The 25,176-nt window shown below is 37.8% G+C and overlaps 2 protein-coding genes across 9 annotated transcripts in view; one reads left to right on the forward strand and one right to left on the reverse strand.

Annotated features, from left to right (window-relative positions):
• Positions 1-25,176, reverse strand: part of LOC131685610 (serine-rich adhesin for platelets) — a 331,716-nt gene that overhangs the window by 157,649 nt on the left and 148,891 nt on the right. The window lies entirely within an intron of this gene.
• Positions 15,377-24,018, forward strand: LOC131679482 (serine-rich adhesin for platelets-like). Its single transcript, XM_058960212.1, is given in 2 exon segments — positions 15,377-16,639; positions 23,794-24,018. Coding segments are annotated over 2 exon segments (1,488 nt in total).

Below are 25,176 nucleotides of genomic sequence, written 5' to 3' on the forward strand. Positions count from 1 at the left end.
TCTGTTCACCATGTCGTAAGAGGCGACTAACAAATGGTGAGATAACATAGTACTCTCAAGTTTCCTATCTCATGCCTCCACGTGAGTCTTTCGATGACATGTGGTCGTTAGATCGATATCGGCTGGGTGCTAGCAGCCTTCTGTTGTAGCATCGGAATGAGAGGCTGAAAACGGGCGGGCCTCAAAACCCGAACCGTAAAATTTATGCCCCAATCCAAGGTGTGACGCGACCCGTGCCGAGGGATGAATGCGGGGCTCTGAAAGGGTTGACTTTCTTTCCCTTGCTATTCGTGGGCACAAAACGGAAAACGCTAAGAACACTATAAATATGAGTTTCGAGGAGATTACGGCGATGGAGATAGAAGAAAAGAAGGATTGCGCGGAAAACAAACTTGGAGAGCTGCTGAATAGTGGCTCATTGGAGGATGATGTGTCGTGCACTTCGTCCATTCTCAACTCTCCAGATAGAGAGGGGGATCGGAAAATGACCAGGGAGGACACAGACTAGTCCGGCGGAGCAACTGGTGGGTCGGAGGGCTCGGAGAATATAACAAGAGGAACAGGAAGTACTCGTCACTTAAGTGGAGCGGCGAAAAAATGCTATGTGTGGCTGCTGAGAAACGGCCACAAACCCGCTAAAGCGCTAAAGTTGGCAAAAATCCCAATAGGGAAGGCATCATCCAAGCGATGGCGTTCGACGGACACAGAGTCGCCGAACAATAATGGGTACAGGAGGGAACCGAAACCGAAAAAGATCAAGGGTCAGGATCCTAGACAGACACTAAAAACTGAGCAGCGCCCAACCTTCAACGAAATGGCCAAGTCGTACTTGATGGCCATCACTCCGCCCAAGCAGCACTTGCAACATGTTCTAGAAAAACAACAAAAGTTATATGTTGCATCACAATGACAACAGAATTGCAAAAAACATGACTGTTGCATGTGTGAAACACAGCTGCTGCACGTTACATCTTAGTTATTTATTTGTGGTGCTTATGTTTTCTGAAACAATCAACTTTGACACATATTATTGATGTTTTTTGCAACATGTTTGTGACTCTACTGCACAGCTAAAACAATTTTGTTGCAAGCATCATCGCGTAAACTGGAGATGACATTATTATTCAACTTGTCAGCAAATTTGATTCCGGATACACTTATAAAACTTTTACTCAACTTCAGTTTGTAACATAGTAGAAATAAAAAGAACCGCCATACTTATTGATAGAATGAATTCTTTCTCGATAAAAGTTGCTGACGAACAGTTAATATGCATAGATTTTTTGATCGGAACCCAAAATTTTCATCATTAATATGCTTCAAATTTTTGATTACTCTCGAAAAAACGCTTTTAATCCACCTAACAGTGTGATGAGACATTTCTTATAACTCTTCGGATATTATATTGAGAACATTTAGAACTTGATGCTTCACGATGTTTTTGATAACACATACTACATGGGATACTGGCAGGACTCAGAGAATCGCTCAAATCAGCATAGGACAACATCAGTGCTAGAAATCTTAAACCAAATCAATGGGAAAGCGAAAAAATGGCCCTTAAAATAGACATACCAAAGAATTATTGTTAATGCTCTGTTAATAAAATATCTAAATTGTGGTGGGAAAACTGAATTTTCCTAAAGGGGTTATATATTGTACTGAGCCAAAAAAATCAATTTTTTTTTTGAATCGATTTGAAGTTTATACTTTACTCAAATTTCCAACGCGACTGAGAACTAAGAAATTAACGCTTTTTCTTGAAAAGTGCGATACTAGCAGTGATACCATTCAAAGAAAATCAACAGCGAATATTTCCAGACTTGGTTTTATTTCCTATTTAAGATCTATTGTGTTTTTTACATCCTAGATTGCATGATTCAGTGATCGAAACCCAAAACTTTATAAAGTATTTGAAATTATATAATTAAAATTTGTTTCTGCTATTGAAATTGACAAAATGATAGTATCGCCCCTTTGGCGATTGTTTACTTTTTCGGTCCCACCTATCAGCATTGAAGTATCGCCCTTACGTTTTTTTACAATAACTACCGTTCTACACCACCGATGTCATCCGTGTTTTTTCAATAGCGATCATTGTTACTATATACAGCTGGTATCAGCTTGATAATCCTAAAAAAATACGAAAATAACAGTTTCGCCTCTAAACTGCTAGAAAAAAAAGTATCGCCCTGTTTGTTTGCATGGAGCGTGGAGGGTGAAACTTTAAATAAACAAATAAAAATACAGTTTCGCCCGTTGTATTTTTGCTGTAGTTTAAGAAAGCAATACCGTAGAATCAAATTTTTAGGTTAATTTGTTGCGTTTCAAAGCCCTCATTCGCATATATGAAAAAAGCCCCATGTTTACATTTGTAAGTATCGCCCTTTTCACAAAAAAGCGTTGAAATGAAATCGCAGCTCCTGATATCACGTTATCTCTGAAGTGCATGCGTGCATAGTTCCAAATTTTACTTCGACATCGACTTTTTCTAAAGGTGACTTCCCAGTAGTATCCTTGATTTGAATTATTATCGCTAATCCTAATGCCAAAGAACAAATAAAAACCTCTCGAAAACGAAGCGTTTGGGAAAATCGTCATCATTACGGGAATTTTCATTTTCACGAAACTTTTCGATATCCTTCCGTCATTTGCGTTAATGCACTGGGTGCACAGTGCTCTGAAAATCTAGCGAAATCGTCTTAGGGCACCAGCGGGTCTAATTCAGAGCTATCTGCGCGGCGAGTTAAATCTGTTAAGGATACTAAAAACTAATTTCTATTCCATAATTTTCAGCTCAGCAATTCGAGAGATCGTGCTCACCGCAAGCCATGAAAAATAGACTACGTTGTGAAGCGATGGTCACTATTTATTAAAAATCACGGTTAAATAAAAAATTAAACTATTAAAAAAATTCAAATAGTTTATAATTTTCACAAACTTATTAGGAAAAATGTATTAATAAGCTTTCGTAATATTGTGTAGGAAAAAAGCTGAAAATTTCAGTATTTTCTCTATCTGCAACATATAAACCCTCAAGTATACCAATTAATTGATATACGAATTGGAATAGGTTCGCCAAATTTTGGAAGAAGTCTAGAAAATAACCCCTTGAAAGCTACTTAAAAATTGTTGTAGTTCGATGCAATAAAAAAATCACCAAAAATGAAATGTATCTATTAATGTGAAACACAGTGAATAATACATACAATAAAGACTCATTTTTACTCATCTCATGGTGTATTTCAGGCTGACAAAATGGGGACATTGACTAAATCGGGCAATTTTTATTCTTTATAATAAACTGAAGCTGTTAAAATAATCTTCCCGTCCCTTGATGTAGTCTGATAACTATTTCTGATTATGATGAACTTTTTATTTTTGCATATTTCCATCTTCATGATAAGGAAAACATGCTCAAGAAAGGATTTACTCGAATTCAGTCTTGTTCGTCTGCTAGAGCCCATCAAAGCTAGGTTCATATTTGGCTGATAAAATCGGGGTTTCAATGTATTATAATAGATATTCAGCATTCGAAGAAGTTTCTTGTGAACGAGTGTAGAACGACTTTGTTTCTACTTACTTGAAGTCAGCGGCGTAGCCAGAAATTCGGTTCGTTATACTGTCCAAACGACATAATTCCGAAACCGTAATTTTTGAAGTTTTAAAATTATGCAAAATTATTTTTTCAGAAAATAGTAACAGAGTTCGTGTCTTTAGCGAATTTGTTGAGACTTTATTGTAGTCATGAATATTAACCTGAGAAAATTCACCATAAATACTTCTTGGACGATATACCGTCAAAATTATTTTATCAAATGATGCGCTGTTTAACGTTTGTAAAACTCATTGAAGATACTAAACCTCCGAAATTGGCGGTTTCAAAATGATGCTATCTTGACCTTAAATTACTGTTTTTAAACATTTGACCTATACATATAATTGGTCATACAACAAAAATCAAATGCTCATCAAAATCGATCAGAACCTGCTAGAGTCGAATGGAAATCGTCATTTTTCATAAATTTCTCTCTACATTCGGAAAGTGTTATCCTCGTTTTTAATCATATTACGTTTTCGTCTCAACTCGACGCATTCCCAAAATAAAAACCTGTTTTAATCCACCTAGTGGTGCAATTGTGCTTGTCTCATTTGTCCAGACTACGATTCCATGGCTGGTCATGTTCAATACAATGGTGGAAATGAATATTACATGTTCAGTACGATTTGCACATACATACAACGGAACGACAGCCACGATCTTGAGATACTATGTGATATTGAAACATCGCTTGAAACCAGCGGCGGAGCATGGAGAATGATCCGGGAGGTCCAGGTCTTGCCGATAATTTTCAACTTGTTAAGAAATTTTAAACTAGTTTTAATTTTAAAGTAGCAACCCCTTACTGCATACTCCCTCCGGGCCAGTATGATTGACGATTTTTAGAGTGATTGCATAACCTTTCTATATGAGAAAGGCAAAAATGTACCAAAGTCCAAAAAAGTCAATTTTTGTCAAACATCTCAATGTTTCATGCATTTTAAAGTCATTTGGCATCAATTTGGCATGTTGAAAGTTATGCACTTTTTTGGTGAGCAGTTCTATGTTTCATAGACATTAAATCAATTTTAACTTCGCTTCCTATTAAATAAAGACCCTTATTACAGTACATCTCTACAAAAACGAGCTCAATTTGGAAATAAATCTGAGGATTATGATTGATTACAGAACTCTGGAATTTTCTATTGGAATGTTTTCAGGCAGGAATTTGATATTGATGCTATTAGACAACTGTGAAATCAAGACCAATAGATCAGTTACATATCAGGAGGTCCCTATTCCGACAATTTATCAAAAGTCCTCATGATGTTTACAACAACAGGTTATCAATCTACGGATCAGATAATTGTTATTGTAATATTGAATTAAATAAATAAATTTTCAACTTCAATCCAATTTTTTTTTTTGGTTGTGATGGGGGGGGGGGTGGGGGGGGGTTGTATGGTGTTAAACCCCAAAACTTTCTCTTGGCTACGCCGTTGCTTGGAGTTATTTATTTCGCTTTTCATTTTCCGATATGTTTCAGATCGATCCGATGGTTATAAGTTAGAAAAAATGCAGTCAGAAGGTTCGCACAAATGAACATTTTTGTACTGATAAGTTATCAAGTTCCTTCCAGACAACTTGGAAGTGTTCGGTGATTATTTCTAGCGGTTGTAGATAGTAAAATGAAATACAAAATTCGTTCTATCGAAATAATGTTTAGCTTATTTCAATGGATTATTACTATATTGAACAATAAATAGGCGACAAAGCGTAATCAACAAACAACAAGCCATAACTTTTAAAGTATTCAAAATAGATATTTAAAGTCTTCAGTAAAGTTATTCGCAAAAGCAAGAGCTACAAATTTGCTGAAGGCATCATTTCGATATAATCACTTCCAAGAAAATTTGTGAAAATATTTCACTCATAGGGGGATTAATCAGCAAAAGCATAATACCGAAAGAAAGGGCATATTACCTCCATTAAATTCTCCGAAGATACTATTGACCTAAAGTAAGCCGTTTTGGCGTTAATAATAGATTGCATGTTTTTGGTCATATTTCTGGCTATGGGAAATGATAAAAATCTTTCGTCCGCATTTAATGTTAAATATCTCTTTTGATAATAGTCCGATTTCAACAATCTATAGCTTGTTCCAAAGGTACTCGTTAAAGCTGTCTAAAAATATATAAATTGTTAATCTATATTGTCGATTTCGGCTGATAATTCAAAAAAACTGCAAAAAAACGCCATTTTTACGCATTCAAACATTCATATCTTGGAAACCAAACATCATAATCAAAAACAAATTAATAGCGTTCATACTGTTTTTTAGTTCTTTCATTTAAAATTGGTTTGGATAAGATCGGTTCAGCCATTGCTGAGAAACACGAATGAGAATTTGTCCGTTACATACACACACACACACAGACACACACACACACACAGACATTGTCCCAAATCGTCGAGCTGAGTCGATTGGTATATAAGACTCGGCCCTCCGGGCCTCGAAAAAAATCTTGAAAGTTTGAGCGAATTCTATACATTTCTTTTATAAGAAATGTAAAAACATATTTGAGCACAGTTCTTTGCGTACGATAAATAATTCACAAAATAAGTACAAAATTTATTGAGTTTATATCAACGTTGTTTTAAGGCCCTTTAAAAATATCAAAGTATTTTCAAAAATTACTCGATCCAATTTTGTTGGTTAAACATTTTCACCCACATTAATGATATTGTCATATTTGAATGTGAACATAATATTTATACTTTGTTTGCATAACAATTTCATGAAACACATTAAGTTTCATTTCATTTCGATAAAGTTGTTTTCAAAGCAATCGCTAGCATTATTGCAACAATCTTTGTTGTTATTATGATTCTTGGTACATCATTCGGAACAAATGAACATGTTGCCTATAAGCTCCGCCTCTTGCGCTTTTTTAATTGCATAACAGTTGAATAACGCTTGCTGCAGTAATATTTTCACCAATTAATGTGTGACATTGGTGTTGTAAAAACAGCTTATCGACATACCGTGTTGCTTGGGCGGTTGGGTACCCTACGAATACCCTCAGCCATGAACAGCAGAAAGCTACTCGATGCGCGCTGATCGAAAGCGTCATGGAGCTCAAGCAATACGAGACCCAAGTTTAGGAAGTGCACCTACAAACAAGGATATCTCGAAATTGCCTGTATAGACAAAGATACAGCTAAGTGGCTGCAGGATGCCACAGCTGCGATCAAGCCCTGGGAAGGCGCTTCTTTAGAAGCCGTTGAAGCATCGCAGATTCCAAAACATGCGCTTTACATCGGGTATTTCCCCGACTGCATCGAAAGGTCCGATGGGAACATCCTCCGCCTGGTGCAAAATCAGAACGACAATTTCTGCACGGAATGCTGGAGCGTCGTGAAGAGAACTACGGTCCTCAAAACGGTAGAGATCCTTTTTGGCGGTAGATGAGACTTCAGTGAAACTGATAACCTCCCAACACAACCAACTGAACTACGAATTCGGAAAGGCTAGAATGCGCCAGTTGAAGGGGGCCCTGGTCTTCGCCGAACGTGGAAGTTCTAGGCAAGCATGGACTGTAAAAGCTCCTGTGGGTGACCCAACACGGTGCACCTCACGACGGACTACTGATCATAGCAAGCCTGCAGCAACGGTAACGAGTGCATTGGTGGCAGCCCGTCTTACGCGTTATACACAAAAGCACCGTACCGTAGACGGCTCACGAACTGACATGCAAGAGGAGGATCGAAAACCCCCTGCAGACGAAGGTGCGCAAACGGTAAAAGCCGAAGCAAATACTGGGCCAAAAAAGGCCCCTGGAACGTTGACCAGCACACAGCCTATGACTAGCCGTCGGCACAATAAATGGGACGAAGCATTGGCCTCAAAAATCGACGGCAAAGAAACACCGCCTTCTGAAATCGATGCTCTCATAAAGTACTGCAGAAGCATAAACAAACCCTTTATCATTGGATGTGATGCCAATGCACATCACACAAAACGGGGTAGCACGGATATTAATGCTAGAGGTGAGTACCTACTAGAATACCTGTCGTCAAATGATGTCAATGTATGTAACAAGGGAGTTTATGGCCGCAGTTAGGAGCGAATTACTGGACCTCACGTTATGCAGCGCTCAAATAACGGAATAGATAAAGAGTTGGCACGTCTCCGACGAACTTAGTCTGTCGGATCACAGACACATAATGTTCGCCATAGAAGCCAATAAACTCACAGTGGAAAAACACAGGGAAATAATGAAAACAAATTGGTGTGTATTCCGCCCACACCTGGAACAGTCGAAAAAAACGGCGAGTAAGATCCAATCTCCTGCAGATCTGAATAATGCGGCAAACGACTTACAAAAGAGGATAATAACCGCCTATAATGAAAGTTTCCCTTTTGTAACGAGGTCTGTATGTTGTGATGTTCCTTGGTGGAACGAAAATCTAGCAACACTTAGGAAGGAAGCTAGGAGCCTGTTCAATAAAGCGAAGATTACTGGTAACTGGTCAAACTACAGGACCGCTCTTACTAAATACAACACTGAGTTGAGAAAGGCTGAAAAACTATCAATGCGCGAGTTTTGTGAAAACATCGTAAACTTTCACTAAATCACTCTTTGATGGGGATTTAAATAATCACCTGAGTATAATAAAGGAACTCAAACTAAACCCTGTCTTGACTACAGTTCAAGATAAAATGGAAGCTAAACCAAACTTCGATGGCTCATATGAGGTCCACATAGTGGATCGTCAGATATGGGATGTAGGGGGTCCTATACTACCTCAAGGTACAATATCATTCTATACGGATGGTTCTAAAATGGGTGAGCTGACTGGGTCGGTAGTCTACGGACTAAGAGTTAAAGAAGCGATATCAATGGGAAAGTGGCCTACAGTTTTCCAGGCAAAGGTATATGCAATATACACCTGCTCGGAGGTCTGTAGGACATGCAAAAATCGCAATCTTCTCGGACAGCCAAGCAGCACTGTTGGCATTAAGATCGTCGAAATGTGAGTCCAAACCAGAGTCGGAAAATGTTTTTTTCATTTGCTAAAATCAGGCGAAACTGACGAAAGAACAAAAATTCTTTCCATACCACTAGCGCTTTGCGAAATCAAAAATGAGACAATAGCTTAGGACAAAGCATGCGTGTAGCAGAGCGTTTTTATTATTACCTCCACACACTCGTTTTCGTTTTGAAATTCAGAATGATACTGGTACCTTCGATATTGAGCTTACTGCTGGGGAAACGAAAATACACTAGCAATGATATTTATATGTCGCTGGTCGATTCTGTAGATTTGCGAGCTAGTGATGGTATTGTAAGACGGAAGCCTGATAGGTGTGCATATTTCTTGTTTTAACTATGTTTTAGTTGTATTTTTTGATGTGCATTGCATTGTACTCGTTTTCGTAGAATCGAGAGTGGAGGGGACATCGCCTTTATTGTTTTTGTTTTCTCATGCATTTAGCGACGAAGGAGGCAGGGAAAAGACGAAAATGATTTTTTTGAATTTCGTCGTTCATTGAATAGGTATGAGAATTTTAGGCTCTGGTCCAAACTGGTTTGGGAGTGCATCACATCTTTACAACAACTGGCAACTCGGAACAAAGTAATGATATTCTGAGTACCTGCCCAGCAAGGAATTGATGGTAACGAAGTGGCCGACGAATTAGCCAGGCGTGGTTCACCAAAAATGTTTGTTGGACCAGAACCATTTCTAAGTATATCTACCTGTGCCATTAAACTAGAACTTTTGGCTTGGGTAAGAGACCAACCATTAAACGGCGTAACGTAGAAGGCGCTCGACAAGCTAAGAAATTCATTCATCCAGATACAACGAGAGCCAAAAAACTAATGGATTTAAAACGTAAAGATTTACGTATAATCACAGGATTATTCACGGGACATTGTCTTGCTAAGTATCATCTCAAAAATATTGGCAAAAGTCATGATGACATTTGTCGATTTTGTAACTACGAGCACGAGAGCTCGGAACATATTCTCTGCCATTGTGCAGTACTATTTTTTCAAAGGGAGCCATACTTCGGAAGGCATCATATGGTGCCTCACGAAGTGTGGCATACCTGTCCCAAACAGATCCTCAGCTATATTAATAATGTACTACCCGATTGGGACGACACATGAGGACAAACAAACAACTCGCTTCCAACTACATTGGATTCGGGTAGTTTGTAACATGTAGAGCAAACAGGGGCAGCCACAAAAGATAACCTGAATAGTGGTCGCAGTGGCAAAGTGTCCCCTAACAAAAATAGGTTCAATTGGTTGCTCTCCGGATCTCCGCATTGCGTTTAAAGTTTGTATGGGAAAACTGCCGAAACTGTTACTTGCTACGATTTTTTATAAAAATGTTATTAAGATTTCAAGGTAGAAGGGTTTATTAATTCGGTCAACACTGCAAATATACCCCCAACACCTACGTTTGAATTCAAAATATCTCAGAACGTGTTCATCGCAGAGACTTGAAATATCGAAAGAATTTTTCAAAATTATTTTCTGAATTACATAAAAGTAGTTAGGAAGTCAAAAATCGATTTATTTCACGTAACAGTGAGATCAAACTGTTCGGATACTATTCATCACATGTGTTATTCGCATTTTCGCAATCAACTGCCAAGATCTGGTGATACCATTCTTATAAAACAGTTGTTATTTATTCGAAACCTAATTGGGAAACATTTCTAGTATCAGCAGAAGCAGTGTATTAACCTTGTAATGACCAACAGCTCATTTGGAATCATTCTGCGAAGTCAAAATGATATGCAATTAAAATAGCCTTCCAGCTAATTTTCAAGATGGATACCAAAACAATTCACAGGTTAATAATTCTAATGCTAACTTTAAATATTTTTACTGACACAGAAAATCCTTTGTGATCGAGATTCGAACAAATGACAACTTATTTACGTGTCTTGTATTTATCATCAGCCAATGCCAATTGATTGGGCAGAAGCAATAAAAATTTGATAAATGAAATCAGAATGACTCAATCACACTGATAGGTGAATCGAGTTGGTTCTTAATGAGATTCTGAACATTCGCATAGATTTGTTTCAATAATATTAAAGCGATAAAGGTAACTTCTGCTTGTGATTTAGAAAATCATTCAGGAAAACTCTGTCGAAGACACCAAGTCTTTATGATGAACATATTGTGAGATATTCAGAATGTAAACGTAGGTGTTTGAGGTACATTTGGAGTGTTGACAGATTTAATTAATTTCTGCGATTAATCAAACCCTTCTATCTTAAAATCGTAACAACATTTTAATCAAAAATCTTATCTAATTACAATTTTCGGCAAAGTTGTTAACCACATTCTGGACAAACTTTTTGTTGGGATGGTTTCTCAGTTTGAGTGAAATAGCGAACTGGACGTGCAGAGATGCAACAAAGTTGTGTTTCCCATACTAATTTCCATACAAACTTGAAACGCAAAGCGCAGATCCGGGAGCAACCATTCGCCCTCAAAATTTACACAGTCATTTGGGACCACAAATGGAACTCAAAAAGAGCCATTCTAATAAACACCATGTTAGCTACTAAAACACGATATAAGAATACGATCCACAGTAATACCAGATGTATAAGCTTAAACCCGCTGTTTGCTCATAGATAGCGTTAGTGAGCATATGTAGCTAATCAAATTTACACAATTTTTCTCCATAGGATGAAATATAGCATAGTGCTTTCGCATAGGCCTGCTAGGCCAAGACAAGTTTCGGCTTCACTGTGTCTTATTGGCATAAACAGAACTTCTGCTCGGACGGGACATCACGTTTGACCAGTCGATCGATTGAAACACAAAGTGTGTTTAAGTTTTAGGGATTTAGCGTCAAGCCGGCGCTAATCTATTCCGACAAAAAGTTAGTGTCGGTTTCTGATGAAACGAAGTCGAAACGCACCCATAACTAATTCTAGTATTGATCGCGATAAAGAGCAGTAGAGCAATTTGAGACACCGTGGTGATCGTACTCATTACCCTGTAATTCCGGAACCGGAAGTCGAATTTTTAAGGCAATGCGCAGGGAAAGTACACGGAAAAAAATTCTTCCCAAAATCGTGAATAAAGTGCCATGAATTCTGGAACAATCACGTTTTTACGTTACGAAAACAGGACCATGAACAAAAATCATGGCTTTTATAATTATATTCAATTTCTCTTCAGTAACGCCCGCATAACGACTTCATTAGTGGAAGTATTTGTTTTTGTTTTGTGAACTCCAGTCACGGATTCCGCCAAATTATTTCTAATTCGATTCTCAGTACGCGAATTAGTTCACAACTTTACGAACATTATTCATAAAACCAAAGGTTGAATCATGATTTTTTCATAGATATAGGAACATTAGTTCACAAAATCAAAATATTGTAGCTATTTTTTTTGTGAACTATTTCATGAAATGCAGAATTTTATTCATGAATCCGTTCAATCTTTGTGAACTAATTCAAGATCCCTATATATTAGTCACGATCCAATATCCGTGCTCGTGAAATAGTTCACAAAATCATGAAATATTATTCATGTATTCATGAAACCTGGTAACCTGGAAACCTCATCATTCATTTTCGTGAAATGGTTCACGAAATCATAAAATATAATTCATGTATTCGTGAACTGGTTCATGATTCCTAACATATTAGTCACGATCCAATATCCGTGCTCGTGAAATAGTTCACGAAATCAGGAAATATTATTCATGTGTTCCTGAAGTGGTTAATGATTCCTAACATATTAGTTACGATCCAATATTCGTGCTCGTGAAATAGTTCACGAAATCATGAAGTATTATTCATGTATTCATGAACTGGTTCATGATACCTAGTATAACAGTCACAACTTATTCGTTTTCGTGAAAAAGCTTACGAAATCATAAAATATTATTCACGTATTCGTGAACTAGATCATGATTCCTGGTACATGATTTACGATCTATCTTGTATCTATTTGCGTTATTGTGATATTTAGAAGATATCCCCAATCATTTACAATTTCATGCAACATGGTAATGAAATTTTTACGTAGACTCTTTCACAACATTTGGAGTATTATTCGTGGAATAAATTTTGGTTCCATGCACTTTTTCATGAAATGCCCAGATGCTAGCGACCACTAATAGGTATGAGCAGTAGAAATAAAAAAACTATTAGGACCTCGAACATCGTTATTCATTTGATAAGGTTCATTGTGATTGTGAAAACGAATTCTGCACTGAGAACCCCAAATAGTGTGCGTGATATAGTTCACAGAACCAGATATCGCGAATGAGTCTTATTTTAATGATCCAGTTCATATTGTCACGTTATTCTGAGTAAAAAAAACCGTTAGCAACCAAAAACTAGTAGATCACGATAAGGCGAAGAGAATTTACGAAGACCATGATAACACTGCTGATATCATGAACGTTAGTTACATTACTCTTTGAAAGTAAGCTTTAAAATAAAATATGACGACAACATTGAACAGAAATTACGAAAATCGTGACTAAGATCCTGAAATCATGAACACAAATCACACAACTAGTGACAAAAATATCTAAAACCGTGACTAAGATCCTGAAATCATGAACATGAATTGCTCCATTAATGACAACATATCACGACAACATGAACAGAGGTTACAAAAATCGCGACTAAGATCCTGAAATCATGAACACAAATTACACAACTCGTGACTGACGTCCTTAAACCCGTGACAAAGATCCTGAAATCATGAACATGATTCACTCTTCTCATGACTAAAATATCACGATAACGATAATAGAAATTACGAACATCGCGACTAAGATCTTCAAATCATGAACTTTGATCCCGCTAACGTCATGAGAATTCACAAGAATCGCGAATAAGCTCTTGAAATCATGAATAACGTTTGACTGTCGACTGTGTATCCCCAAATCATGAACAAAAATCACGACTAAAACTAAACATGTCCAGGGAACAACAACAGTAACCCAACCAAACATTCTAATGTAACGCCATGTATATATTCGTGGCGAACTGGTTTTTAGAAAACACAAATAGTTTCATGAATACAAGGTTTATTATTCATAATTTCAGGAACTTGGTCATGGTTTTCGTAAATTGTTCAGTTCACGAAATCGTGACCATTTGTTCATGAATTTATGAACGGATTTTTTTCCGTGTACATCTTTCATGAAAAATAACGGAATACGGTTATATTTCGTCATTTCTTGAATCACGTTTTGTTAAAATGTGTCATGATTGCAATTACGTCAACGATAAAACTCATATTCTTTGGTGTGTAAGTATAGAATCCTATAGCACACGATAATGCCTCACTACTAACCTCTTAACAGCTCATGCGGAGAAGTTTCTAATTTGGAAAAAAAATTAAAAACTTTGCAATATTTTAACCGATTTTGACGATAAATAGGGCGTTAAATTAAAAACTAAATTTGCAATAAAACAAATACGTCTATTCATAAGAATTTCATTTTCATAAATTTCATAAAAAATCGCAAAATAATGGTTCTTTTATATTGCTGTCCTAATACCGCATAATATTTTTATCAAAACAACGAAACATTGCATACCGCTGGAAAGGTATTTTCTTCTTTTTCCAGAATACTAAAAATAGGAAATCGGTTTAAAAACGACCGCGTAACTATTTTTCAGTCCCGAAAAATAGTTTATCGCAATATATCCATATTTCCATATATAGCATATTCCATACATCATTTTAAGTTGCATCCTGAAAAGTACAAAATCAAAGTTCCCCTAGTGTTATGTCGCCTTTTCTGCACCGCCTTCTGAGGAGTTTTCATTAAAATCTGAATAAACCAATTAACGCGTTCTACTTGCAACGCGATTATCTCGGCGTCGACTTTTTTGAAAAGTGACCTCATTGTGACCAACATATTTCCAATACCGCTGAACCAATCGCAATTTGAAATTTGTTTATTTATTGTTTATAATCATAATAGTAGATTAAAGAAAGAAACTTTGACTAGACTATTTCCGAAATCCCATAATCTACAGTTGAGAAATTCGCGACATATCACTACAGATAAAAATGAATGCGCTCTTGTGAAGCCCATATCTCCGTTTATTGTAAAATTTTTTGGATGAAATTTTGATTAGTAGTTTATAATATACGAAATCTTACTATGAAAAGATTGTTTAAAAAATTTTTGCTCTTTGTGTTAGAGAAAATAATGAAACTTTCAGAAGTTGCTCAACCTCTTAACTGACAACTTATTGCTACATTCATAATTCTATAATAAATTTGATTTTCTCTGTGTGATACGGGTCTGCGAAATTCTTCAGATTCAGGGTAGGACTATTGGAAATTAATTTGGTCAATAAAGGTCTACTGAACAATCGATATTTTTTATCAACACATTCCCACCCGTTAAAAAAAATCTCTGCTTCCGCCCCTGGCTTGATCCCATTAAATTCAGTGGCTAAAGTGCCGTTTTAATTTTGTTTGTGTCACCATATCGAAAAAAAATAAGAATGATCCAGCACCGTCACATGAACTCCAAACAGGTTTCCCCTTACCACCTGAGAGGAACACTTTCTCCTCTCACTCATTGATCATCTGATACCTCACAAAACGTCCGCTTTCTTTACATAGTAGGACCAATACCATCAAATATGCATCCCCAGCCAACGCTTTCTTCCACTGTCATTCCAAGCATTTTGAGGGGAACTGCTTTCGTTTCGATAGCACATCCAATTTACATACCAATAATTAGTTGTGTTTAACTTTCAACCGCCGAGAAACGCTTGGATTCATTCAGTTGATTGTTTGCTACGAGATGAGACAAGTTGTGGTACTGTTGGTGGTGGTTCTGGCCGGTTGCACCACGGTTGGAGCAGATTTCGGATTGAATCTGACGATTCCCGGTCTTGTCAGTGGTTTGACCGGTGCTGTTAATCAAGGTGTTGTTGCGTTAATCAAAGCAAATGGAACCATACGAAATAATGCACTGTTGGATTCATCCGGAGCGTTGGAAGCTATAGTTCTAGTGGTGAATAATGTGACAAGTCCGTTGAATAGGTTGCTAGGAACAACGCTTTCTGCATCTACGAGTAAAGCTGCCAACAGTCAAAGTTTGTTCGCGAAGCTAACGTCGCTCGTGGCAGATACGAGCACAGCTATTGATAAAGCGTTGGTTGCCTCGGAAGGCCTGCAATGGAATGTGCGAACTACTCAGTACGATGCAATTCATGAAAATGTTTCCGTTATTGCGTCTAGTCTTCCACTACTCCAGGATGCATTAACGGTTCTCAGTACAACTGTGGCTTTAGTCGAAAACTCAGAGGAACCGATAACTTCAGAAAACGTTACAAACTTTTTCACCAGCTCAATTGTGAATGCAGTTATCAATCCAGTTCGAAATATCGCCAACAGTGTTAATGCATTGGCGTCGGTTGTGACAGCGGTGTCTAAAGATAAAACAGCAGCACTGAACCTTCTATCATCCGTGAATATTACAGCTAACAACGGTTTGAGATCATTCCAGTCGGCGGTCTCAAACTTCAACAAGACTGTCAACGAGGCAAACACTACAGCTACAAACAATGTCAACAGTCTCAGCTCAGCGATCAACCAAATGTACTCCTCAATCACAACACGTCCACACAACTACAATGGAGGAGATATCGACAGTCTAACCGTCTTCCTCTCAGAGGTCAAATCCTACCTTGACTACCTAAATGGAAATGTGTCAGACGCTTTCTCCTATCTAAGAGAAAATGTCACAACGGTTGCGGATCTCCAAACCAACCAAACCACCAAAATGCTTCTGGATGCAGCTAGGAACATCTCCCTCCGAGCCCATACCAGCAACAGTGACTATGCAGATCGGTGCGCCTCTCGATACACGAGTCAGCTGAACCAGAACTCATTGTCCATCAGCCGATTGTCGTTATGTGTTCAGTCGGAAGGTGCAAGCTTCAAAGCCCTCACCCAGATGTATCGGATGTTGCTCGACCAGACCAAATCGCTGGCCGGTACTGGATCGTCGAATACGATCTCGCGCCAGTGTACCCCGGGTCTGGCGGATTGTACTGCAATGGTGAGTTCATTACATTTGCATTGTGTACGGTTCTATGTAGATTGGTGGTTGGGAAAAATGTGAGTTTTAGGCTGTTCGAAGATTAAATTATCTAGTTTCGCAACTATACGAATCATTTATTTTAAATGATTTGATATGATCAGTGCGGGTAAAATTTCTTTTTCAATCGAAATTTTTCCTAGAAAATGAATAAGTGAGAAGATAAGCATTGTTTCATTGAATCATTTGACCTCTGCAGCCGACTTCATTTCTCGACAAACTTATAATTAGGGCGTAAAACATAAAGTCAAAATTATTTTTTTCAGATTTTTTAAGATAAAATATCTTGACTAACATAGAATACAGCGTTAAAGCTAATTGCCAAAATTCGCTTTGATGGGAAATTCAGAACAAATCGCCTATTTGCTATGGCGTTCTGATTTTCAGCCAAGATCTGAAACGTCTCCTTGGTCGATCTGCAAGCGACAGAAACAAATGCATGCGCTACGGCTTTGTGATGCTTGAATTCGTTTGATTTGCAAAGGTATTGTGGTCTATAAAGTGTTTGTCAATCATCGACATATTGTAAACATCGCTTTGCATCAATCTGGTGTCCAATATTTTCGTTGTTTGGTAGAGACTTCGATTTGATTAGCGCAAGTCAAACTTCGAGCAAAACAAGTGTAACGCTTCTGAAGTGCCAGTGGGGTTCATAACTTGAATGCCCAACTGATGGTGACTCACTTTATTTCAACACAAACGGAATAAAAAAAATTTCTCTGCTATTTTCTAGCAGTGTCGTAGCTAGGGAATGTCTTTACTAGTAGGGCAAAAGTGGTAGATAAAGGTTTCCAGGTTTCTTAAGACTGCTATTCAGCGTTTATTTTTTGAATTGACTGAATCGACATATGTTCTTTGCCTTTCTTTTATATAAACTCTGAAAATTGACTGTTTAACATAGGCCATCGTAGACATCGAACTCATTATTGAGTTTACTAATATTGATCTAAGTAAGAGCATATGAGGTACATTATGCCGCTATTCTTCTTTTCTACTTCGCATATGAGATTGAGCAACTGTGTTTCAATAATTCCCCTGAACACAACCCAACTCGACAATATTTCAGTTATTTCAGCTCGAAACTCTTCTTCTGCTTATGAGTATAATACCTCCCGCCCCAATCTCTCTCCACCTTTTTCATCATCTAACAACGTCTATTTAATTGAGTTAAGGGGTTATATTTACTGGAGTGGGTCGAAAAATTTAGAAAAAAAAATTATTGTGTTTTTACAGTACCAGGTTAAAATTTTTCTGAAAATTTTGTTTAAATTTTGCTCTTATTTCGTCAATTTTTGACCGAATTAGATGGAACCGGCTTTAAAAAATCTGAAATTTAGTCCAGCTTCAATATACCGAGTAGCGTTCAAATCCATGGACCGGTTCCGGAATTAATTCGAATTCCCGTGGGGTATATCCGGCATCCCAGTGGGGTGACGGACGAGTTTTGATGAAACATCCCATAAATGTAAGTAATTGTGTTTTAAAATGTGCTACATATGACTATTTCCCATTGATCCTTCACAATTCTTGGCCACCGGAGAACTGTTCCAGGATAACCTAAGAAAATGTATATATTTTTCTATCATTCCAGCGATTTGGGTTCATATCTTTATACGAAATGCGAAGTTCTTCCAATCATACGGTTCTACAGCTCCCTCAAGCTATGGCCACCGGTTCCGTACGGATGGACATTTGACACCATTTTGAGAACCAAGATGGCGGCTTCCGGTTACCACAAAATAGTGAAAAGCATCATCAATATGGGTGTTATTCGAAAGTGAGTGGTCAGAATTGACGCCATTTTGATTGATTTTTGACGCCATTTTGAAAACCAAGATGGCGGTTTTCGGTTATCACAGTGCAGTGCAAACCACCACCAATAATGGCGTCATTGTAAAGCGCTAGCGATCAGCAAAAGCCGGAAAATGGTTTTTGAATTCGAAAACCAAAATGACGGGTTCCTATTCCAAAGAAACAGTGAAAACCATCATCAATATAGGTGTCATTTGAAAGGGAATGGTCAGCAGGAGAGGGAAATTGATGATTGACGCCATTTTGAAAACCAAGATGGCGGCTTCGGGTTTCCAAAAAACAGTGAAAAGCATCACCAATATAGGTGTCATTCGAAAGAAAATGGTCAATGGAAGACAGAAATTGATTTTTGGCGCCATTTTCAAAACCAAGATGGCGGATTCCAGTTATCACGATGCATTGACCACCATCAATAATGGTGTCATTGTAGAGCGCTGGTGGTCAGCAAAAGCCGGAAATTGGTTTTTTGATACCGATTCGAAAACGAAAATGGCGGGATCCTGTTCCAAAGAAACAGTGAAAATCGTCATCAATATGGGTGTCATTAGAAAAGAGATGGTCACTTGAAAACCAAGATGGCGGCTTCCAGTTACCACAAAACAGTGAAAACAACCATTAATATCAGTGTTTTGAAAGAGGATGGTCAGCAAAAGTTCGAAATTTATAATTGACGCCATTTTCAAAACCAAGATGGCGGTTTCCGGTTACTACAAAACAGTCAGAAGTATTGTCAATATGGGTGTCATTCGAAAGGGGGGCAGGGGTCAATAAAAGACAGAAATTGATTTTTCGCCATTTTTAAAGCAAAGTTAGCGGCTTCCGGTTTCCACAAAGCAGTGAAAAACACCGTCAATAATGGTGTCATTGTAAAGGAGGTGGTCAGCAAAAGCCGAAAATTGGTTGTTTACGCCATTTTGAAAACCAAGATGGTGGCTTCCTGTTCCAAGGAAACAATGAAAACCAGGTGGCACTTGAAATGGGGTGATCAGTAGAAGACGGAAATTGATGATTGACGCCATTTTGAAAACCAAGTTCTTGAAGAAAATTGTTCAAGGAGCCTAGAAAAATTATTAACTTTTCGCGGCAGTGATGCCAACTATGCGATTTTTTCAGTTAAATATTAAAAGTTATTTTTCTCTTATTACAAATATTTTAATTTTGATGCTTCTAATGCCATCGTGTTCCTCAGATATTTTTACATAAAAAACACTTATATTCCGCCGCCCCTGTTTTGACAATTTGTCAAAACAGGGGCGGCGGGGTGGGGGGGAAGGGGTGCTCCTATGGTCCGAGAGGTGATTCAATAGACACAAAAATTTAAGTTTTTATATATTGGTCCTAGATGAACAATTCCTCCAAATTTGGTTCAAATTCGTGAAGGTCGATTACACGTGCCTTGATCACTGCGTGTGGAATGACCCACACATAGAATACATGGGAATTGAGAGGGACCATCAAGCCATCTGATTGAAACGATTTGGACAGGAAGAGTGGAGTAGCCAGATTCTTGTTGTTAATATTTCGTGAACATTGCGCGGGATTTTCTCCCCACCTATTGAGGCTATTTTTTATAACAATTGCTTGCATTGTGATTGGCTTATATGGTCTTTTTATTGGAAGTAAAATCTTTCGTAGTACATGTAAGCGAAGTCACTTTCCGACCACGCAATTCCTTTTTGGCCCTTCATACAGTAGCATGCTGAGTATGGTCAGAGAGTAATGCTTGAACACGTCATGCTTGTCGTGTAAAGATTGCTCAGTGCTATGGAGTGTTCCTGTTACAAAGGTGGTAGTACCACCGCCACCACTACATCTATTGACCACCCCCTTCCAAATGACACCCATGCTTAGTATGGTTTTCACTGTTTTGTAGTAACCGGAAGCCACCATATTGGTTTTCGAAAATGGCGTCAAAAATCACTTTATGACTACCCCTTTCATGATACACATATTGATGATAGTTTTCGCTGTTTTGCAGAAATAAGAAACCGCAAACTTGGTTTTCAAAACTGCATAAATAATCAATTTCGGACTTCTTCTCACCAATCCCTTTCAAATGACATTGATGGTAGTTTTCACTGTTTTTGGAAACCGGCAGCAGCCATCTTGGTTTTCAAAACGGCGTCAATCATAAATTTCCGTCTCCTGCTGACGCACCCCTTTCAACAGAAGCCCGCCGTTTTGGTTTTCGAATTGGCGTCAAAAAACAATTTCCGGCTTTTGCTGATCGCTAGCGCTTTACAATTTTCCATTATTGGTCGTGGTTTGCACTGCACTGTGATAACCGAAAGCCGCCCTCTTGGTTTTGAAAATGGCGTCAAAAATCAATTTCTGTCTTCTATTGACCACTTCCTTTCGAATGACGACCATATTGATGATGCTTTCCACTGTTTTGTGGTAACCGGAAATCGCCATCTTGGTTTTCAAAATGGCGTGATTATCAATTTCCGGCTTTTGCTGATCATCCTCTTTCAAATAACACCCACATTGATGGTGGCTTTCGCTGTTTTGTGGTAAGAGGAAGCCTCCATCTTGGTTTTCAAAATGGCGTCAAATGTCCATCCGTACGGAACCGGTGCCGGAATGGCCATAGCTTGAGGGAGCTGTAGAACCGTATGATTGGAAGAACTTCGCATTTCGTATAAAGCTATGAACCCAAATTGCTGGAATAATAGAAAAATATATACATTTTCTTAGGTTATCCCGAAACAGCTCTCCGGTGGCCAAGATTGGTCCAATTCATGTCTATTGTGAAGGATCAATGGGAAATAGTCATTTTAAAACACAATTACTTAAATTTATGGGATGTTTCTTCAAAACTCGTCCGTCTCCCCACAGGGATGCCGGATATACCCCACGGGAATTCGGATTAATTCCGGAACTAATTTGAAGTCTACGAATTTGAACGCTACTCGGTACATAGAAACTGGACTAAATTCCAGATCTTTAAAAGCCGGTTCCATCCAATTCGGTCAAAAATTGACGAAATGAGAGCAACATTAACACAAAATTTTCAGAAAATTTTTAACCTGGTACTGTAAAAACACAATAATTTATGTACCTTCTTTCAAGAATGTTTCTACAAAGTTTCAAAAGGATCCGACTATTCTGTAACTGTAACAGAACTAAAAAGTCTAAGACGTTCTGCGACCTGTGTGACTGTTCAATTTTAGCATATCCAGGGTTTTCTCCAAAAACCTAAATGCGCATTTATTGGGAATGCGTGTACGTTGATTCCGGAAGTAACGTTTGTCAGAATGTACAGTGGTGATAGTGCATTAATGATCTTTCCAAAAGCAAGTTTCACGCAAAATGTGTTGGTGGAATCACGCAAAACAAATCATCTCAAAAATTAGTCCAAGAATTCTTCCTAGGATTGTTTTACCAGTCGAAATAGTATCTTTGACTTCCGCTTTTATTGCCCATCCGGTAGCAGACGAACCAAGTTAAATTCAAGGAAATCCTTTCTTGAGAGTATTTTTCTTATCTTAGACATCAAAAATGTGCAAAAATAAACAAATTATATTTTCAAAATTTTGCACTGTATATCCCGATTTTGTCATTGTCCCCGTTTTCTCGCCTAAAGTTCACCAAGGGGCTGATAAAAACGGGTGTATTAGTTTATCTTTCGGTATATATCACTAGATGTGAACGAAATCAGAAATATCACAGTTCCAGATTCCTCCCGGAAGAAACATTTGACATGGAAACCGCTGCTAATCACGATGTAATTAGTGAGATGCGAGGATATTTTTTGCGAAACTACTTTACTATAAAATCGGGATTAACTTATATTTCGATAACATCAATTCTTAAAAAAAATCATCTAAACAAACATTATTTTATTTTAAACATGTTACGATTATTTTGTAATTTATTAAGTGATCTTGCAATTGAAAAAGATACATTTTATCTGCATATTTTTAATTATTTGGAATAAACTCGTGTACAAATAAACGTGTAAACAATCCTCTTTATCAATAAATTTTGCAGTAACGTCAAGCATAAAAGCCATTAAAAATCTTCAATTTTTGATATTTGGTGATTGATTCTATTTTCCTTGAACAGATCGATAGCAGTCATACAATACATATCTTTCCCATGCACTTAATTTTCTTTTTGGGTGTCCGAAAGATGACGGAAATTTACAACATTTATATTTCAAAAATGCTCGCGAAACTTCACAAAAATGTTTTCTAGTTTTATAGTACAGAACAATTTTTCACAATGAAATTTTCTGGATGATGAACTTTTAGTTCAAAATCTATGGATAGTCCCGTTCACTCAATACACGCTCATCTATAGGACAAGTGTATGTCAAAATTATGCTTAATATTTTTCTTCGAGGATAAGTTATCACTATTTGATATTGGTGGAAAAAGGTCAGATTTCTATGTTCAGTGTATGTATGCATGTTGCTCTTTTGATTTAAGTCCGATTTTAACAAAACTAGTTTCATTTTATAGTGGAATGAAAGAACTTGATTTGCGGTTATAATATATTCACTAAGTTTGCTCGGGACTATGACTTTTTCGTTTAATTGTGTTTGAGGTGGTCAGATCAAAAATACTTTTATCACGAGTGTATTCTGTACAATCAGAGAAAACATTTCGGAACGGTCACATACATTCTATAGGAAATTACTTCTATTCTTCGAATAACATGGTCTCGTTCTGCGCCAAGGTGCGCAAACGAGTTTAAGAGGATTTTAAGGTTTTGTTACTGCTATGGAGACGCATGGTATTTTGTGCAAGATAATTAGCAAATTTATGGTAGAATAACACGTTATACAATGAATTTAAAGTAGTGTTCCTCATTTTTTATGATATTGTTGATATTGATGAAGAGTAACGGAAAATCTATCATAAAAATGGGATCATAGTCATAAGAAAGGTTCAGTGACACTGTATGGAAAAATGCATCTAATATTTCAGGATTTTTGACATCAAAAATGAATTCAGCACCTCAAAATTAGCTTAACTTGTGATTTTCAGCCAAATAAGACAACATTTTGGCTTTGTCCGACTTTTGTTCGATCCGCCACTGTGCGTTGTATTGTTGAATGGCTTAGGGGAGCCGAACGGCTCAGTAAATTAGACAATCTGGAATTTGTCTCCCACATTGTACTCGTTAGGAAAGACTACCAATTCTGGACCAACAGCTTTCTTACTGCTCTACAAGAATTGCCACTATACTAGGAAATAATCCTGTGTCAACTAATCATTCAACCCCATTGGGCTGACCCTTGTTGTTTTTATTAAAGATAAATTCTCCGGCTGATTTAAACTATTTTCTCGTTTCAGTATTTTAGCTACTTCGGTGATCTCTCGCAGCAAGTGGGTGACAATGTGAACGTCAACAGCTACGTGGTAAGTCGAGAAACACAAACAGTCCAGAGTCGGATTCGTACCTGCCTGATGGCTATTGCTGCTGATATCGCCGAAAACGCTCGCCAAGTTCAAACCAAGTTTGGCAACTGCCTTAATACCGGCTCATGAAATGTTCTGCCTGATGACCAACGGTATTGATGACGTTTGATAAATAAAGTTTTATGGACTGATTACAATACTGCTTCTTTATTCATGAGCTGATCTCCAAGAGTATAACTGACAGTGCATAGTACTGGAAAGGTCGTCGACAGCGTGGCAGACCCCGAACCGAATGGCTGTGTGTAAACGAGAGAGATGCACGTACGTGTCACCCGAAAATTACCCAAAATTGAGAATACTTAATTTTACTGTTAAGTGTGTCAATTGACTTAAGTTATTACCGGATAGATTCCTGAAGGCGATGGCATTTTGATTCTCTTAAAGTTTTAGCTCTAGGCTAGATATATCAAATAGATAGGGGGACCGCTATTCTGAAACATTAATTTTGAGAGCTGAATTTGATTCTTTGTAAAAAGGAGATACAACGTGTTTCATTTTTTTGCTATTCTCAAAACAAAAATCATTATAATGGTAAAACCGTGATTAAAGCAATAAATAAAAGTGAAGAAAATCAATAGTAAGTGTTTTGGAAAGCTTGAAGCTTCTATTTAATGGAATGATTTTTGTTTGGGTGAAAATACAGATATTTTCGAGACGCTCACCAGTTCTATGCGAAATGAGCGTACGGGGCTGTTGAAGCATCTACCAGTTCAGGCAAAACTGATCCTACTTGATCTCTACAATGGTGTATGGAACAGTGGTGTAGTTCCAACTGAATGGAAAGAAGCCACAATTATGCCAATCAAAAAACCCGACAAGAAAGAAACTGAAGCGGACGAATATAGGCCGATTTCTTTGACCAGTTGTGTCGGCAAAATTCTTGAGAGAATGGTTAATCGACGACTCGTCCAGGACATTGAATTCAACCAGCGGCTTGGAAACCGGCAGTTTGCCTTCCGGTGTGGACAGCCATCTCGCAAAATTTGAAATGATACTGGAACAAGCCCTCCAATCTGACATGCACTCCGATGTCATAATGTTGGACCTTTCGAAAGCTTTTGACTGGACCTGGAGACACCCGATTATCACCACACTCAGTAAATGGAATGTTGGAGGAAAAATGCTGAGTTACGTATACAACTTCCTCGATGAAAGAACCTTTCGAGTCGCTGTTGATGGCGCCCTCTCGGATCAACGACCGCTAGAAAACGGGATACCCCAAGGCTCAGTTATCTCTCCTACCTTGTTTAACATTGC

Source organism: Topomyia yanbarensis, chromosome 2 (assembly GCF_030247195.1).
Source record: "Topomyia yanbarensis strain Yona2022 chromosome 2, ASM3024719v1, whole genome shotgun sequence".
Lineage (NCBI taxonomy): Eukaryota > Metazoa > Arthropoda > Insecta > Diptera > Culicidae > Topomyia > Topomyia yanbarensis.